The sequence below is a fragment of the Eurytemora carolleeae genome, unplaced genomic scaffold, assembly GCF_000591075.1.
Source record: "Eurytemora carolleeae unplaced genomic scaffold, Eaff_2.0 scaffold1194, whole genome shotgun sequence".
NCBI classification, from domain to species: Eukaryota; Metazoa; Arthropoda; class Copepoda; order Calanoida; family Temoridae; genus Eurytemora; species Eurytemora carolleeae.
This window is the reverse complement of record NW_019397081.1, coordinates 68618-87553: the sequence shown is the minus strand read 5'-3', so window position 1 is coordinate 87553 and position 18936 is coordinate 68618. Positions and strand designations below refer to the sequence as shown.

General features: G+C 32.3%; 1 protein-coding gene across 1 annotated transcript; it reads right to left on the bottom strand.

Moving 5' to 3' along the window:
* Positions 1 to 7618: 7618 nt before the first annotated feature.
* Positions 7619 to 18480, bottom strand: LOC111711698 (mucin-5AC). Its single transcript, XM_023486102.1, has 12 exons — positions 18342 to 18480; positions 17499 to 17583; positions 16719 to 16846; positions 15095 to 15184; positions 14983 to 15024; positions 14472 to 14565; positions 13952 to 14070; positions 12926 to 13023; positions 11713 to 11779; positions 10962 to 11060; positions 10431 to 10550; positions 7619 to 8361 (listed from the first exon to the last, which is right to left on the bottom strand). The coding sequence occupies exons 1-12, from the start codon at positions 18444 to 18446 to the stop codon at positions 7768 to 7770; spliced, it is 1641 nt and encodes a 546-aa protein (XP_023341870.1). The 5' UTR covers positions 18447 to 18480; the 3' UTR covers positions 7619 to 7767.
* Positions 18481 to 18936: the final 456 nt, after the last annotated feature.

Genomic DNA, 18936 nt, shown 5'->3' with positions numbered 1-18936 from the left:
ACCGTGCTCTTAATATAATGTCACACAAGGACACAAGCCTAGCCATCAATGAGCTATAAGTATACTGATACCAAATGATGGGGACGATCTGCTTTAAATGTCTCACAAGGACACAACCCTTAGCTATCAAAATAACTATATATAACGATCCCAAATTAAAGGGAACAACCGACCTGAATATAAGCTTCAGGGTTTCCAGTCTACTCTCTTACAGTAAAAAGTATGGAGTTACTCTAAAGAACTAACTTTATTTAATATCTTATGTCACAATGTTAACAGGGATTGACGTATAGTTACAATTCCTATGATGATATCGATATCACATGATTAAGACCATCGTATTACATATTTATAGCACATTTAAGGTTTGAGGTATGTATTTACAAGATTAGAGAAAATAGATTTAACGCAGTTAAGCTATCTCCGCATTTGTTTTATAGCGTAATTTAAGTATATTGCATGAATTAAGCTAATTATATTAGGTAGTCAATTGAAACGCAGTTTCAATGAATAATTTCACAACATTAAAAAATCATTAATTATGTACAACGTACTGCAAGTTTACAGAATATCATGTTTACACGATTTTTGCTACATCTATACAAGCTTGATGTAAATATGCTACATTTCAGCTAGCTTAGATAATGCAAATACTTTATGCAGGTTAAAATACAATTAAATAAGCATTCGTTATCAATTATATTTTTAAGCATTTCAGACATGTTTGGCTATTTTTTCAGATTAAGTTATTGTCGAAATGGACATTTAATCCAACGTGATTGGACCCAAATGCAGTGTATGACACTATTCAGGGAAGGTTAGGAGCATTCAGAATTACTTAGAATATTTTGAACAAAAAAAATATGATCGATTTTCATAATCAACTCTCCATAATGGACAATCCATGAGGATATTATAGATTAAATTTGCGCTCTTGTTGAGCAATCATAAACCGTAAAAATGTCTCATAAGCGTCAAATGAATCTAAAAAAATTCTGTACATTACTGCACTCTCAGCTTAATAACTATATCTAGCCGGTCACTCCCTTTAAGGATTTTCTAAGTACCTAAACACGTAAAAATAATTATATATTAATTATTTCAAAGTCTCTGTTTAGTTTTAGAATACTTGATATTTAAAGAGGCATTATCATTATATTATCTTAGATAATGTAGTAGCATATAGTTCAAAAGCATATGGGCAGGGGATTGGATTTAAAACCTAGATTGATAAGTTGGGTTGGAGAGATTATAATCATGAAATCATTAAGGGGGGGGGGTGGAGAGGGGAGGGAGGGCACAGGAAGGGAGAAAGGAATAAAAATTGAATAAAGGTTGATATATATATATGGTACAGTGGTGGACGATTTTTACAATACAATGAAGACAACTTTCGACTTCAATTTATATTTATATCAAGCTTTTAAACAGCATATGGGTACACATAAACACGGAAACAAAGAGAAGTTGTCGACTAAGAAAGCTTCTCTTTGCTTGAAGGACCTCCAAGGTATAAGAAAAATCGCATGTAACTTTTTTTGAGATTCTGAAAGAGCTCATTAAGACCAACATTTTGTCATATGTCAGCACTTTTTCCTAAGACGAATTTTTTTTTGCAATTTGCATATTTGCAAAGTAATGTTTTATTGACATTTTTCAGCTCTTTATATAGAAACTTACTTTAAAAATTTGGAAAAATACCTGTATTTAGATGTAAAATGTTCCTTAAGATACTCTTGGATCAAAATTGCTTCTTGGAAAGGGCAAAGACAAGCAAGAGCAAGGCTAGATTGATATAAAACACGTCATCTTTAAGGTTTAAACCTAAACAAGTAGGGTTTTTAACGAACTGGGGGTTGAAAATTATTCCCTGTACTTCACAACCCTTGTTTCATGGGGGGGTTAATAAATTAAATATAACAAAGAGGTTCGGTTTATGGGTTGTAATCTGAATTAATTTCATGTTCGGAATAATTTCTTCATTTGTGAATTACAAGTTGTAATCTGAGGCAAATAGTTTGAATTTGTTCGTTATGCGTCGGCAAGGAACTTTTATGACTTTATCTTAGTCATTATTTGTTATTAGACTTGGCTTGCTTTCTGGTAATAATCTCAATACAATTTAATATTGTCTCACATTTTCTGTAAAATAGGTTAATTTTCCATAAATGCAAAAGTTAATTTCCCGTAATGATAAAAATCATTTTTTTTTTAATTTCACTTTTTTCCACCCCAACTTTGACGTTTTTCCATTTCCTAATCCGTCTTACCAAGATAAATTTTTCTAAACCGTCCTACCATGACGAATCATTCTAACCTGTCCTACCATGATGAATTTTTCTAATCCGTCCTACCATGATGAATCATTTTAACCCGTCCTACCATGATGAATTTTTCTAATCTGTCCTACCAGGATGAATTTTTCTAATCCGTCCTACCATGATGAATCATTCTAATCCATCCTACCATTGTCAGTATTTTTATTTAAATGTCCCCGGGGTCGGATTTTATTAAAACGAAGTTGAGAATTCAAATTTTAAGTTGGCACTCCACACTCATAAAATTTCAGAATTCAAATTTTCTTTTTCCTCGATTTTCCATTCACCGGAAACATTAATACTTTCTACCTTTATACCATAAACAGAGTGAATAGAAAACACAGTTTTAACTTGTACAACTCATTTTTTTCCAAACTTACAAATATTTTTAAAAATGTAGTAAACAAGGAAAATGTAATTTTTGGAACATAAAAAAACAGCAATTTATCAATAACTAAAAGATAAACTATGACAAAATTTCGTGAGCATTGTTTAAAATAATGGTAAGACTGTTTTCATTCATCTGTATTATCTTGGTTTTTATTCACCCGGTATTACAGGGTCTAGTGTTTTATAATACCAAATCCTTATCCTGGAGTTAATCCTTTAAAGGTCTCAGTCTCTCAGATGACTATTTTAATGTTTTCTCTGTATCCTAGTTCAACACTTTAACTTATAATAATTCCTATAAATGCATGGATAAAGAGTAAAGATTAAAGATATAAGGTTGTATTTCATGTTCAAAGTCCAATTTTCAAGGCAAACAAATTATCAATTCTCACACCTTCAAATCTTCTCAGTATTTATCCTTAAATCTTCCATCCCTCTCAATATCCAATCTTTAAACTTCCATCCTTCTCAATATTCATTCTAAAACCTGCCATACTTCTCAATATCAATTCTTAAACCTTCTTCTTAATATTCATCCTAAAACCTTCAATTCTTCATAATATTCATTCTAAAACCTATCATACTTCTCAATATCAATTCTTAAACCTTTAATTCTTCATAATATTCATTCTAAAACCTGCCATACTTCTCAACATCAATTCTTAAACCTTCAATTCTTCTGAATTTTCATCCTAAAACCTTCCATTCTTCTCGATATCCACCCTGATACCGCCCATCATCAAAACACCCATCTTTAAAAAAGTTGGTTTGTTTTGTTGAACGTTCCTGATGCTATTTGAATTTCAAGCATTTCTGTTTTAGTTGCTTCATAGTTTGTTTTTAGATTAATTTAAAATTCCAATTATGTTTTTGTTACGGGTTTCAACGCAAGTGGATTTAACTAGCGCGCAAGTAAATTTAACTGCGCGCATTTCCGTAATAGTTGCGCGCAATAAACGCAACGGAATCGCGCGCATTTTCGCGACAAAACGCGTAATTCCATCCAACTTTCTTGCGTTTGCGTTTCAACCTTTTAAGAATATTCAATTTAAATTTAATGCAATTAATTATTGCGGAGTTCCGTTCGACAACATTGTGTTTCAAAAAAGCAACTTAAACTTTGATAGGGGCATATAATAAACTGAGTTTTACTTACATTTCAGTCTTAAATGCTGAAAATTGAATTTAAACTTAATTTCTAATTTTATAATATTCATATAAAGCATAAAAACCAGAAAACTCTGGCAAAGGAAGAAGATTTTTAGACTCTGCAGTTCTGCTTTTACTGAACAAGCGATTAAATAAGTTTCAAATATAATGTTTGGTTTGAAACGACATCTAATAAACTGTAATTTTGTCTTCGTACCATAGTTTTCTGGTTCTCACTGTAGCCCCCCCCAAAAAAAACACAATTTTAACCAATAAAATGTACCATATTAATCTGTTAATTAGTAGCTAAACCACAAGAAACTTTAAAATTTTAAAGATATCGAAGAGTTTCAAATGACCCTAGATTATTTTAAAATCTACAGAGATAACTTTTATCCATTTCCAATCTTGTATCATGCTGCATAAATTTGTAAGTCACAATTCAAAATTAATGATTTTTAGATTGAAAAGCCTTTGCAAAGCAATTCCGTTTCACTCAATTCCGCGAATATTTAATTGCTTAATTGTGCGCAATTATTGCGCAATTCCGCGCAATTAAATGGGGCAAGCGGAAGCAATCATTGCGCACAATTCCGCGCAATGGAATTCCGATTAGAAACCCTAGTTCTTGGATTCATTTTATTTCTTGATAGTAAATTCTAATTTATTTAAGAAGTCTGCAAGATAAAGAATTTAAATATTCATCCTCCATTGATATAATTCCATAAAAAGATGAATGAGGGGAGAATGACGAGCCACCACAATTTCTCGTCCGATCCACCTTGCAATCCTCTTCCTTCCATTCGTAAGTGTCCAATTCTTGAGGATAAACTCATTTTTGTAATCTTTTGAATCCCTAATGAGGCGTATAAAGATTTATAACAATTGTTGAAGAAGTGAGTTTGTGAAATTCCTTCAATGTTTTCATTAAATCATCAAAATTTAGTTGTTTATACAACTTAATACTATTGTCTAGTTTCTGGGGAGATCAAAACGGATTAACTAAATTTCAAAATTGTTATGTTTTGTGCAGAAATAATAATATTTGTGTAACCTTAGTCTGATCAAGTACAATGGAGATGTTCTCAATTTTTTCAAATTAAAATTGATTATTTTCAATTGTGGGTTCTCTAAAATTTACCTTGCGGATTTATAGGCAGAGAAAATGACAGAATAAAACTCGCATTAAATAAAGAAAATAGGTCATGCAACTTTTTAAAAAGATGATCACTTGAAATTACGCTGACATTCCCTTTAAGTCGGAGAGAACTTTCTTTATTTATACTCTTTTCAAATTTGACAACAATAGCTTCCAGATTTGCACACCACTCCAATATTAAACATGAACAATAAACATATCTTTTATCATTGATGAGGCTGATATGCGCGCCCATCAAAAAGTCTGAAAATGATTGATAAATAAATAATTTCCATTATTATTGTTTTATCTTTGCTGTTCTCAAAATCTTATTGTTATCGTGTGTTTTCAACTTTCAAATTTCTAAGGGAAGAACAAATGGAGGGTTTAAAAATATTATTTGAAATAAAAATAAAATTAACTATTAAAACTATTAACTATTAAAAATATTGTTAGAAACTCTAATTTTTTTAATCTATCTGTAACTTTGCAACCCGATGTAGTAGACCTGTGAATGTGATATTTCAAATTATAAATTCTGTTTGATCAAAGGCTTAAGTTTGAAATATCAAAGGTTTACACTATAGGGATTAGAAAATTTAAGTGTGTGGCAAAAACTCAGTTCCTTTCACGTTTGATTCATTTCTTTTCATTTTTCCATGTTTTCAACCATAACTCCATTTATGGAAGAGCTTTTTGCTCAAAATTGAATCGGGAGAGGCTACGATGTCACTAACTGGTACCGGTAATGTTGCATACTGGTACAACTGCTACAGGTAATGTTGCATACTGGTACAACTGGTACCGGTAATGTTGCATACCGGTACAACTGGTATAGCAGTAATGTTGCATACCGGTACAACTGGTATAGCAGTAATGTTGCATACCGGTACAACTGGTATAGCAGTAATGTTGCATACCGGTACAACTGGTACCGGTAATGTTGTGTACCGGTACAACTGGTACCGGTACGGGTAATGTTGCATACTGGTACCAGTTACAAGGAACGTATACGAACAGTTTACGTCATCCATGAGGAAGAATAAATCCTTGACCTAAATCTGCTAAATATTTGACAATAATTTCGAGATGGGGGGGGGGGATAAAAATGAATATCGAATAATCCGAGAACAAAGGAAAATTTCTATATGTCCTATACCCAGCCTTGCACTAGGGTCGCTCTAGAGCTCAGTCTATTCATATCCTAGACACAACAATAGAAATATAGAGAACACACTGAATAATTATTTATCTATCTATCTATATATTTATCTATCTATCCATATATCTATCTATATATATATCTATCCATCTATCTACATTAAGCTTTATATTACGACGGTCGGAACAGCTTAGTTCCTGAGACATTAAAAATGACCTATAAATGGTGTATAGTTAAGATGAAGATATATAATCTTGCTGAGACCAGAAATTAATTTGAGAACCGGGACTGGAGTATCATTAATGTCAAAATAACTTCTTTTACAATTGTCCCGCCAGACGGAGAAACCCATTTTTCCGCCAACAATTGCCAATTCTAAACTTTATTATTTTCCGCAGTTATAGGGTTACAGTAAGGGAGTGGATCAGTTTTTGGAAAACAAAGAAAGAATCGTTAATTTTGTTTTCGTCCTACCTGGTAAAAAAATCATTCATCAATTAACTGGCATTTTGAATAGCATAATTTAAACAGGATAAGAAAAATATGGTGTTTAAAAAAGTCTATAAAACTCGAATGTTGCCACCAGATGCGTATATTAGACAATATGTTTTCAAAGTTTTGCAGAGTAGCTTTTCTACAGACTTAAAAAAGTTACATCTTTTTCCTCTTAACGTAAAACTATTTTTTATGCTACTTAAAATAAATTCAGTTTTTTTTACAGATCTTTGTAGTTAATGTAAAATTAATGACAATACTGAAGAATATAAAACAAGGTGAAAGCCATGAAAGGTAGGAAATAAATTGCCTTTATTTGATGAAGTTTGTAAATGCATAAATGAGTGGAAAATGCAAATCAAACCCAACTAAAACCACATTAAACAAATTTACCCCCCCCCCCCCTTCCAGAATCCTTATTTACGCCCCTGGTAGTAGACATAATTTCGGCGAGCTTTGCGTTTATTTTTTCAAATTATTTCCGCCCCCTTTGAAAATATCGTAAGGCTCCCCCGGCCCTGTTTTGCAGTTTTTTTTATAAAATGATGTTGTTAACGTTTTCGAGAAATGTTTTTAAAAGACGACATTTCTTTCTTCTTATTTTCTTATTCTATATACTATACCGCTTCGCACTCCTTGTTCTATTAATAATCTTAGTATTTGCTTTCAATGCTTAATATTTTTTATTCGTACATCATGTATAAAGCCAAAGATTTTTTGCGGATTTTCCTGTTCTCGAGATGGTGAAATTTAGAAATTTGGAGATAAATACAAATCGTTAGTTCCGGTTTACAGCTGGTAAAAAAATTTACAAGGCCATTTTAACACCTTTTTATTACTAGAAGTATGCTGAAATTTTGAAATTAGCAAAATAAATATTTTTTTTACAACTTGGCAGAAATTTACGAATAAAGTAATTGCATAATTATTAAACGTCTCTTGACACACATTTGATCAATTAATTAATTCCTATTTTTTTTTTCTTTATTTCAAATTAATTTCAAGGTTGATCAATTCATCGTTTCTGAAAAATTCAAAAATAAAATTAGCTTTATAATGTGCTTTAAAGAATTTTAATCTATTAACTTTTTGCCATTCAAGATTGTTCTACCAAATCATCCGACCATTGTTACAGAAACTAGAGAGAAAACGACCTTCACAGGCATTGCCAATTCAGTAACAACAGCAGTTGTGGTAGTTAAATTAGCTACTGTTGTAGTGGATGGACTTGGAGTACCAGTAGTTGGTCCTGGAGCTGCTGTTGTTTGACCTGGAGCAGCTGTTGTTGGACCAGGAGCAGCTGTTGTTGGTCCTGGAGCTGCTGTTGTTGGACCAGGAGCTGCTGTTGTTGGACCTGGAGCTGCTGTTGTTGGACCTGGAGCTGCTGTTGTTGGACCTGGAGCTGCTGTTGTTGGACCTGAAGCTGCTGATGTTTGACCTGGAGCTGTTGTTGTTGGGCCTACAGCAGCTGTTGTCGGACCTGTAGCAACAGTATTTGGACCTGGAGCTGCTGTAGATAGACCCGGAGCTTCTGTAGTCGGACCTGGGGCGGTTGTCGTTGGATTTTGAGCAGCCGTGGTAGTACCTTTAGCAGATGTAGTCGGACCTGTAGAAGCTGTAGTCTGAGCAGTTGTGGTTGGTTGTACGACACCCAGTTTGTCTGGTATAGGGAAGGTGGCAAGCACCACAGATGAAACAGAAACTGTTGTCTAAAAAACATCAATTATATATTTGTTGAAATGTCTTGATCTATGTTGTATAAATCATTTTTACTAATCTATAATTATTGATAAACAATTTTAAATAGAAATTACGAATAATTCATAAGAAATAGCATTATTACACAACATGTTTATATTGTATATTGCTCCCATATACTATAATATAATATAATATTAATGTAGATGTAATTATTTAAGTGCTTTCCTTCATTTCTCAAGATAAGTTGATGTGAAAGTATGCAGGGTATATATGCATTTATTAAAATCAATAAATCTAGCATAAAAGGCCTCTCCTGGTAATTTCAAGTGCCCGACATTTTAAGAATGACAAGTCTGATGCACAACGGTACCCTTCAAACCTTTGTTTGAGAGTCGTGCTTTTCTTGCTGAAAATTTATAATTTTTAATTGATGGTTTTTGCAATATCATTATTTTTAAGTTTTGCTAGTTTTGGTACCGAGCATTGTTTTCCAACTATGTTTTCCCTATTAACGCCAGCCCTGTTAATCTAGAATTGTTAAAACAAGTAATAACAATAAACATTCCCGTGGTACATACAGTATAGAACCAAAAAGCTGTGGAATAGGAAGACGACATTAAATTAATAATTAAGTGTATTTTATGATGTTACACAGCAAATAATTTTACTTGTTACTTTTATAATCACGTATTAACCCTATAAAGGCTTGGAGGTCTGAATCTATGTATAGCCGGGGGAGGGGGGGGGGGCTTCCCGCGCCCACCACCTAGAAAAGGTGTTAGAGAATAGGTATAGGGTTAAAATGCATGATCATAGCCAAATTTTTCAAGGCCAGCTCACTGAAAAAAATTAGATCGATAACTTTTATAGTTTGATCTGTTTACATCGCTCAATTCTAAAGTTTTAACATCAGCCTTAGTGTCGTCTTCAAATTTCATATTTTTCTGGTTTCATTGTATATAATATATTGTATATATTGTACATAATATATTGTATATAATATATTCAAAAATTAATAAAACATTTTAATAAATCTAACACCATCGTTTTAAAAAAGTTTCGATCGAAATTATTTTTTTACCACACCCGTAGACCATGTACAACCTTATTCATGATGTATTTCAAATTATGGGTAGTTGGGATTCATTTCAATTTCCCAATAATTTCTGGGATTAACAAACTCTTTAAAATAAAAGGCTTCCTTTACCACCTTTCACCTTTCACCTTTCTTAATTCATACCCTATAGTTGCTGTGTTTTGCAGAATATTCATCATAAAGAAGAAGATTAAGGACATAAAGAGGTGTGGATGAAAATGCTTTCAGGTAGGTTACAGTGGACACTTTTATGATTTATTTACTAATTACATTGACTACATTTATTCTGTAAAAAAACTATCTACTTATGTCATTGTAATGGGTATTATTAAGTGCGAAAAAGTGATTTTTACTTTTTCTAGTTTGTTTGAGATTAAAATTATTTTCACACCGAACACACAAACATCCCCGTTTAGTAACTTTACCTCCATTCTCCATGTACATGATTACAATTAAAAGGAAAAATGTAAATAAAATTTTGGCGCTTCGCGCAGATAATCTTACTCAATCAACTTTAACAAAGTAACACAGATAAATTTTACCCACAAATCTAGTTTTTTAATGCAGTAGCGTACTTGCACTNCTGAGAGCTGTCCATGAAGTGCCCGTCCCCTAGCCTTTGGTTGAACAAACGGAGCTTAACTCATACGTCTGTTCGGTTCAAAGGTCTAGGGTGCACTGTTGAATCTTAATGAATCAGTTCAGGTTAACTACTCCGCATTCATTAAAAGAACAAAGAGATAAAGGTGTGAGGCTGGGGGAGGTTTTTAGCATGAGTCACTTATACTTTAAATATTACACTACCTACTGCCGGTTCAAATCCTGAAGGATTCATTCTCCAATTAATTACCTGAATCCTAATGGGTTTGAGCTGGCGATAGCTAATTTAACGATTTCTAGCAACTCAATAACTTTGGTCCCTGTTTTTTTCGTTGCAGTTTAACTCTATGCAGTTCAAGTTATCCTTATCCCATGAGTTACCTGAGTTAAAGCTTGAATGACTGACTGAATTTTATCAAGTCTCTCGGAAACTTTTTTCCTTGAAGCGGTTAAACTTGTCTTTGATGTCTGAAGAGATGCAATCTCGGATACAGAACAAACCTTTAAATTAGTTATTTATTCAAGATTTACTTTGTAAAGATTCTATAGAGTAAGTAAAGGAACTGAGAGTAAGTAAAGGAACTGAGAGTAAGTAAAGGAACTGAGAGTAAGTAAAGGAACTGTAGAGTAAGTAAAGGAACTGAGAGTAAGTAAAGGAACTGTAGAGTAAGTAAAGGAACTATCAGGTTACAAAGATATGGGGATTAGAAAACCAGAGTTTGTGGCAAAAACTAGCCTAATTTTTAAGAAATCTGCACAGCACATTCTTGTGAGCAAAATTTCATTAACGAAGAACGAACCAAAACTAACAGGTAATTTGGTTAAATTTACGCCTAATCGCAGGCTTTAACTAAAAAAATTAAGATAGACAAAAAACCTTCGATTAGAAGGTCCTAGATAATATAAAAATACCTCAACAACCATCCCTACAACAGATTTTCCCAGGTTACTGACTTCAGGAGACTTCCCGTCAAGGTTGGATCCGCTCAATACAGTTAAGAATGCACTCACCTTTTGAGAAAAATTAAAGAATAAAAAAAAATATTTTAAAACTATTTTCAAAGCTGAGAACTTTTGTTTCAGATATCCTTAATCCCTATCGCTAATTTGTGGAAGACGATGCCTGGCCGCGTTAAACAAGTTCCACAAGATTCAACAGAATAAGATCTCACGTCCTCTATAAAGTATTAATATCCAAAATGGACACTTCTGATTTTTTGCTTAATCCTCTCTTTGGGCGCCGATTAATGAGATTTCTCTCATTGGTTGCGTGCACAATTTCCCGGCTTCTCATTGGCTGTTTTCTGCAATCGACACTTTGATTGGTTGAATTTTCGACCCTTTCCTATGTATATATCAAATGAAAATTATATTAGTTTGCAAATCAAGAAAAAGAGGAGATCAATCATTGATCTCGATATTCACAATACAAGATTTTCCAGCTCAGATAAGGTTAATGTATTTTCTTATTTTCTTCACAAAATAACTGAGTTCTACTCGATCTCCAGATACAGAAGTTCAGGACTTTGGGGTGTGATCCCAAATAAATTAACATATCAAATTGCAAAGATATGGCTTATTAAATACAGAGTTTGTGGCGAGGGTTCAGTTACTTTTAATCTGTATATTCATTACTGTATATTCATTATGTAAACTTCCTTACCGCAGTTAAAAAGTCTTTACAGGGTTTTGAAGAAGAAGTTTGACGTTTCCTCCGGGCTGCAAGCTCCCTGCAAAGTAAACCATTTAATGAACAGAGAATCCATAACATTTTTTTTTCAAAATAAGCATTTTATTTTTATGTGGTATATTTTAATACATAGTTTTCTAACCAGTGCAATGCATTAGATAGACAGTATTACAGAGGTGCACAAAGGGGGAGCATGGGGGCTCAGCACCCCCCCCCCCCCATATCAATAAATCTATAATTTTCAGGGGGTTTTCAGGCACCAATGATTCCTGAGCTCCTCTTTGCAAAAACATGTTCAGTACAGACACCCTATTAGAAGATTTAAAAAGTGATAAGATTCAGGAAAATTAAAAAATTTTAAAATTTAATTTTTAATATTATCTTGAATTATAAAAATTTGTTCATCTTATCCCCCCCTTAACCCTATTCCTGCTGGGGGGGGGGTCAATTTGACCCCCCCCTGTAGTTTTTTTTACATAACTCAAAAAGTATTGGTCTGAGGCTGTTGAAATTTTCTGACCTTTCTTACATACCCAAAGCCCTCCCTTTAGGCCTAAAACCGGGCTTTAATACTAACTGCCTTAGTCCTCAGGCACAGTGCCTGATTGACTGCTTTTGCCTGTAACAAACTAAATCTTTGTTTTGACCCACTTTCACTTGTCAGATTTTGATAAAATTTAGCTTTTTGGAAAGCCTATGACATGAGGAAAAGGATTGCACAAGTTTTGCGAAAAAAAAATTGCAAATTTTTTGAAAATAACCTGTCAAAGGAAATTTGCACATTTTTAGTTTTTCTTGATTTAAAATCAGGTTATTCAAAATTTTGCAAAATTTTTTGCATATTTGAAATGGCATGGTCAAGGGCTTTTCAAAAATGTATAATTTTTCATTTTTTGGACAATTTTTTTTTGCAAACATTTTTACTATATAACTGGATTTTGCGATAAAAAATTCAATTTTTGCAAATTTGCAAATTTTTTTGCAGATTCTAAAAGTAGAGCACAAGAGCTTTCTAATGATGTATCATTTGTCATATTTGGACATAAAACATGGGATTTAGAAGGGGGGTCAAATTGACCCCCCCCCCAGCATATCCTGGTTTTCAAGTACCCCAGCAGGGATAGGGTTAACAGACGCATTCTTTGAAATTTTGAAAATGAAAAAATATGAAATTGTTGGTTTTTACTTGTTTGAACTGGATATAATAGCGTCTACGGTGGTTGATACTTTATCCGTAGAATCTAGAATCTCCAGGTAGGTTTTTATCAGGATCATTTGCTTCTCCTAAGCCAAATAAAGTCAGATGAGGTTAAACAAATCTATTTCAAATTGCTTGATTGAAACTCTTTTGTTTTTATTTTGAGTTCTCAGATAATAAAAAAATGGCCTAGGCAAAGATGTGATTTAAAAGATTTAAATTAAGAGAAATAAATATGTTTTATTTCCATCAATTTTTCCGTACAGAATTTAAATCCAAAATTTCCAATTCAAAAAGCTAATTTTGTGTAAAAAGTTTGTCTATATGGTTTTTTTAAATAATCTGGAGACGTTTATTGGGTGTCTTCTTTAAATCACAACCTATGTCTCATTAAGGACTGCTTAGAAGATCTAAACAGATTTCAATCCAAGCTAAGAACATTCCAGTGGATATAACAAGTTTTCCAATCAAAATGTGAGGCAAATTGGTCTCGGGATTAATGAGTTATGATCAGGTATTCATAAAAGCAAACATACAGCCAAACTGAGATAACTACTTCATATATATAGATATAAAGGATCGACATATTCCATGTTATCTTTAATCGTGACTTATCTGTAAAAGAGACTTTGTGCAGTAAAGAAGCTAGGCTTTTAAGGCGCTTCGCGCCCATCTTAATTTGTGAACATGTTCTTTTTGTTTACATTACAAGAAAAAAGATTTTGCGGATTTTAAAACAAAAATTCGCGGATTTTCAAGAATTTAAATTTTTTTACAAAATTAAAAACCTTTAAAACAAATTTTTTTATCATTTATAAACCTTCCCTGTGGCCACGTGATGTCCCACAAAAAATTTGGGCCCGATCGGTTCGGCCGTTTTGACGTTTATTGGATACAAACAAAGACCCAGACAAGCCAAATTTATTAGATTATTTCCTACACTTTTAAGAGAAAGGTTTAAAGGGTAATATGTTTTTCAAGCACACTGGTTGGAAATTAATAAAATTCCCTTACAGGAGAAGTATAACATTTCTGCATCAGAGTTGGAGCTTTATCTTCTAGTTTACTGCAGCTGGTGAAACTGGATTTACAACCATTATAATCAGATTTAAATCCGTCCTCAACATCCTTCGCTAAAAAGAAAATAAAATTTCAAAAAGTGAAAAAAAAGAAAATACTTTTTATTGAATATTCATTAATTAAAGCAATCTATTTTGTTCATTCAAAAATAAAACTTAATTAAACTAAAAAATGTTTTAACTTTTATCCTTTGTAAGTATGGTTTTAGAAAAACTTGTCTGTGAAATTCAATTCATTTAAAAATCTTTATACAGTTGATATATTTTAGGAATAAACATATAAACATATAAAACAAATATTTTGTAAATTTACATTTAAATTTGAAATGAAAAATTGAATGAAACTATAAAGTGAGAAAAAGATTAGCACTTTTTAATTTTATCATATCGAGCGTCATGGTAAAGCTTTCAAATCAACATTTTTTGTAAGGTAAGTTTATTTATGATATTTAAACCTTTATTGCAAGCTTTAACACTTTGAGACAGTACAATCATTTCCTCCCAACATTTGCAGTTTGTAGCTGCAGTCCCACATTCTTTACTCTTATCCTAAACATTTATGTAAATATTAATCCATAGTAACATATCATGATTATATAATATCATGATTCTTTGATATCATGATTATGTAATATCATGGCTCTCTAATATCATGATTATAAAATATCATGATATTATGGTCCCACATTCTTTACTCTTATCCTAAACATTTATGTAAATATTAACCCATAGTAACATATCATGATTCTCTAATATCATGTTTATGTAATATTGTAGAGGTTGAAATCCCCAAAAGAGGATTATGAAATCCGCAAATGAAGACCTACTCAACTTTCTCTCCTTTTAAACACTTGTTATTTATCATGTAATTATATCTAGAAGCAATAAATGTACTTTTTTTTAAATTAGGATGTAGAAACAAGAAACAGCTAGGGAAGCCCAATATTTGAAAATGTTGAATTCCACCTGATAAACACTCATCGTCTGAGCACAAACATCTAATTCAGCCTGAAATTATGTGTGTAAAATATAAGGTTTTATTTCTTTTTTGTTTGTTTTATTTTGGGAATTTCCTTACCAATGTTGCTTCTGGTACAGTAGTGTAAGTACCACAGATGGTTCCAATGGTAGAGTCACAGGTGTTTAATTCTGTCAACAACTCATAGGCCTTAACATCAGAAATATTACCTTAACATCAGAAATATTACCTTAACATCAAAAATGTTACCTTAACATCAGAAATGTTACCTTAACATCAGAAATATTACCTTAACATCAGAAATATTGTTACCAACACAAACTTTGGACGGTACAAACCATTGACTTACAAACGTCGGATAGTACAAACATCAGATCAGTACAAACGTCGGACCAGTACAAACGTCGGACCAGTACAATTGTCGGACTAGAACAAACGTAGAACAGTACCAAAATCGGACCAGTACAAAAACCAGAACACACTTCAGACTATGGAAAAATTATTTTATTTAAATTTTAAGATTTTTGTTATAAAGTTATTTTCTTTGGTCGAATGGTCTAAATAAAATCTACTCAAAGGAACTGAGTTCTTGCCACTAGTTAAAATATTCTCATCCCAATATCTTTGCAACGGGGTGATTTTAACCTTGAATACTTTCAACCTTAAACTGTTTGATCTTATAGATACATAGGTTGAACTATTCAAGGTCCAACACATCGGGTTGCAAGGATATAGATATTAAAACATCGGGTTGCAAGGATATAGGTATTAAAACATCGGGTTGCAAGGATATAGGTATTAAAACATCTGGTTGCATGGATATAGGTATTAAAACATCGGGTTGCAAGGATATAGGTATTAAACATCGGGTTGCAAGGATATAGGTATTAAAACATCGGGTTGCAAGGATATAGATATTAAAACATCGGGTTGCAAGGATATAGGTATTAAAACATCGGGTTGCAAGGATATATGTATTAAAACATTAGAGTTTGTGACAAGAACTCACCTTCTTTTTGTTTGTTGTATATACAGTGCTATCTTCATAGGATATTAGACTTTCTTTAGTGGTCTTGGATTTTTATCACAAGAAGTGAGTGATTTTGTTATTTCTTTAAACAACAATGCAGTCTTTTTTTCAAACTCAACCAAAGTCAGACGTTTTTCCTTATAAATGTACCCGTCCGAAGTTTGTACTGGTCCGACATTTATACCAGTTCGACGTTTGTACCAGTTCAACGTTTATACCAGTTCGACGTTTGTGTCAGTCCGACGTCAGTAAGTCCAACCTTTGTACTTTCCAACCTTAGTAACGTCCCACGTTTGTGGGTCCGACGTTTTTACAAGTACAGAAATATTGCTTTAACATCAGAAATATTGCCTAAACAACAGAAATATGGCCAAATCATCAGAAATATTGCCTTAACATCAAAAATATTGCTTAAACATAAGAAATATTGTTTAAACATCAGAAATATTGTTTAAACATAAGAAATATTGTTTAAACATCAGAAATATTGTTAAAACATCAGAAATATTGTCTAAACATCAGAAATATTATTAATATCTGATTTTATCACGCACATGTTGTATCCAATGTTTATGGATGGGTAAAGATTAACAATTTTGTCCAGAAAAAAATGTCGAAATTTATTATATTTGAAATCGCAAATTTAAAAAGATAAATCCGCTAAAATTTAAGTCTAGTAGTTTAAAAACTAACCGACAATGCTTCCGTATTATTAAAATCTCCATTGCAGAGTGGACCATTCCTATCCATGCTGCTTCCAATCCTATCCGCCAAATATCCTGCTGTACCATTTCTAGCATCCTTCTTTAAAAACTTGTTCTCTAAAAACACAAATCATTGTTATTAACCTAAATATAAATATAAAGAATGATAATTTACAGGGAATTGTCTAGTTTGTTTTAAAAAGAAACCCTCCATTTACAGTGTGCATAAGTCCGATTCACCCCACTACTAACAAATGCTCATTTAGAACAAATGAGGTTATATTTTTTGACTGTATTTTCTTTATTAAGGGACTTAAACGCATTTCTGCTAGAGAAACAATCGTGTAAATTATCAGAAATGAACACTGTTAAAACCAGAAAAACGACGATATCTTAACTTCCGCATCAATAATCGCACATTAGGATGTAGGGTACCGTTGTGAATCGAACCTACCACTATATAATGGAGGTTTAGCTAAAATTGCAGTTGCAGTCCCTTTTTTAACAATCTGAACTCAATAAATATCTTAATATTACGTAGAAAGGGTAATGCACAATATGAAAGTCAGATCAAAGATTAAGTATACACTGTACACATATGATGCGACAGTGATAAATTATTGTATACAATGAAACAAGACTTATCCTTGATCAAGGGATTATGTGCTGAGCCACCAAACTTTAAATTTGAACTGGCGGCGCACAAAGAAGTGGTTTAATGAATTTTACCTCTATAAAACTTTATCACTGGCCTATTTTTAACACTTACTCATTAACGACAGTTTTTTACTAATACGGTTGTATTGAGCTAGAAAGTTCCGCACTACAGTTAACTCCAGGGCTAACGCAGTCGTCTGAAAATATTTACATTTTAACCAAAGAAAAATCCATTAATTTTATATTTTTCTAAAGTTGGATCCCAATATGTTTCTTCGAGATTCATGTCCTTGCTTCAAACTAAACCATCTTTTTTAGCCCGGAGATGGAATTTAAAGAATTTGAGCCGCGGTTTGAATCTGCCAAAACCCGGTTTACATTAAGCGCCAGCTTAAATCATGAAACATTTGATACAATTTTAAGTGGAACCAACAATATTTAAGCCTATCCCTAAATTTAAACCGCCGCTCAAATTCTTTAAATTCGGCCACAGATTCGGGAACTTTGAAAAGAAGAATTACACCTTCTGTTGTTGGATTTATAACAACAGAGCTGAAAAACTTATAATTGTGAATTTTAAGATAAATGCTTGATTTGCTCTTTTTATTCATCTCAAGATTAATTTGAGCATTAGTTTGTATCAAGAACAGTGTTTAAAATTTAACCAATAGAGTGGCTAATCAGATGCTGGGAATTTTACGACGCGCTAAAAAATCAGAAAACTTTTTGGTCGAATTCTGGTAGGAATATTTAGAAATACAGAAAAAAGAGCGGATATTTAGATTAAGCGATCTGAATTAAGGGTATCCAATTCTAAAGTTTCCAGCTCTGATCTAGATCTCGAAAACATTTGATTTCACGTTTTGAGTCAAACTCAATATGTCTATTCAACGTTTTAAAAGTTCTCAAATCTCAACTTAATATTTTTGATCCATTTAAAACAAGTAAAACACACCTGGTTAGAGACACAAGAGGCTGTAGGACAAGTGGCTCGAACAGTCTTACCATTCTTCTTTTCTTTCTTAGTTCCCTTGATTCTATTTATTGCTTTCAACTTCATTTGCTTTTTAACTTTATTCCTTTTTCTTTCTTTAAATATCTTTCCTGAATTTCTGCTTTTCTGAATTCCTTTCTTCCTTTTTTTAATGGTTTCTTTTGCAATTTCTTTTTTTTGGTGATTCCCTGTTTTTTCTTTTTTCATTGCAGATTTCTTTTTATTTAATTTCTTTTTTCCTTTAACAGGCTTTTTTGTTACATTTTTCTTTTTTCTATCTTTAGCTTTTCTTTTTTTATTGACAGATTTCAGTTGTTTTCTTTTAGTAGTTTTCTTTACCGGTCTTGCCTTTTTTTTCGCAATTTTTTCCTTTCCAGCTACAGGGACATTTACACCATTAGTCACTTAAAATAGGAACTTAATCATATTAAATATATAAATATAAATATTTAGTTAGAAACAATTGATTAAAATTGATTGTGGACGTCTAAAGGCAAAGTATTATATATTTATACACACAATGAATTATGCAATACTCTCAGTAAAGTACGCAATG

Excerpts from the sequence above, each read along its gene's own strand:
- LOC111711698 (XM_023486102.1), bottom strand. The coding sequence starts at position 18,446 with ATGAAGTTGAAAGCAATAAATAGAATCAAGGGAACTAAGAAAGAAAAG. Across the intron at positions 17,584-18,341 it reads CCTCTTGTGTCTCTAACCAG|ACGACTGCGTTAGCCCTGGA; the intron begins GTGTGTTTTACT and ends AAATATTTTCAG. Across the intron at positions 11,061-11,712 it reads GTAAAGACTTTTTAACTGCG|GTGAGTGCATTCTTAACTGT; the intron begins GTAAGGAAGTTT and ends TTTTCTCAAAAG.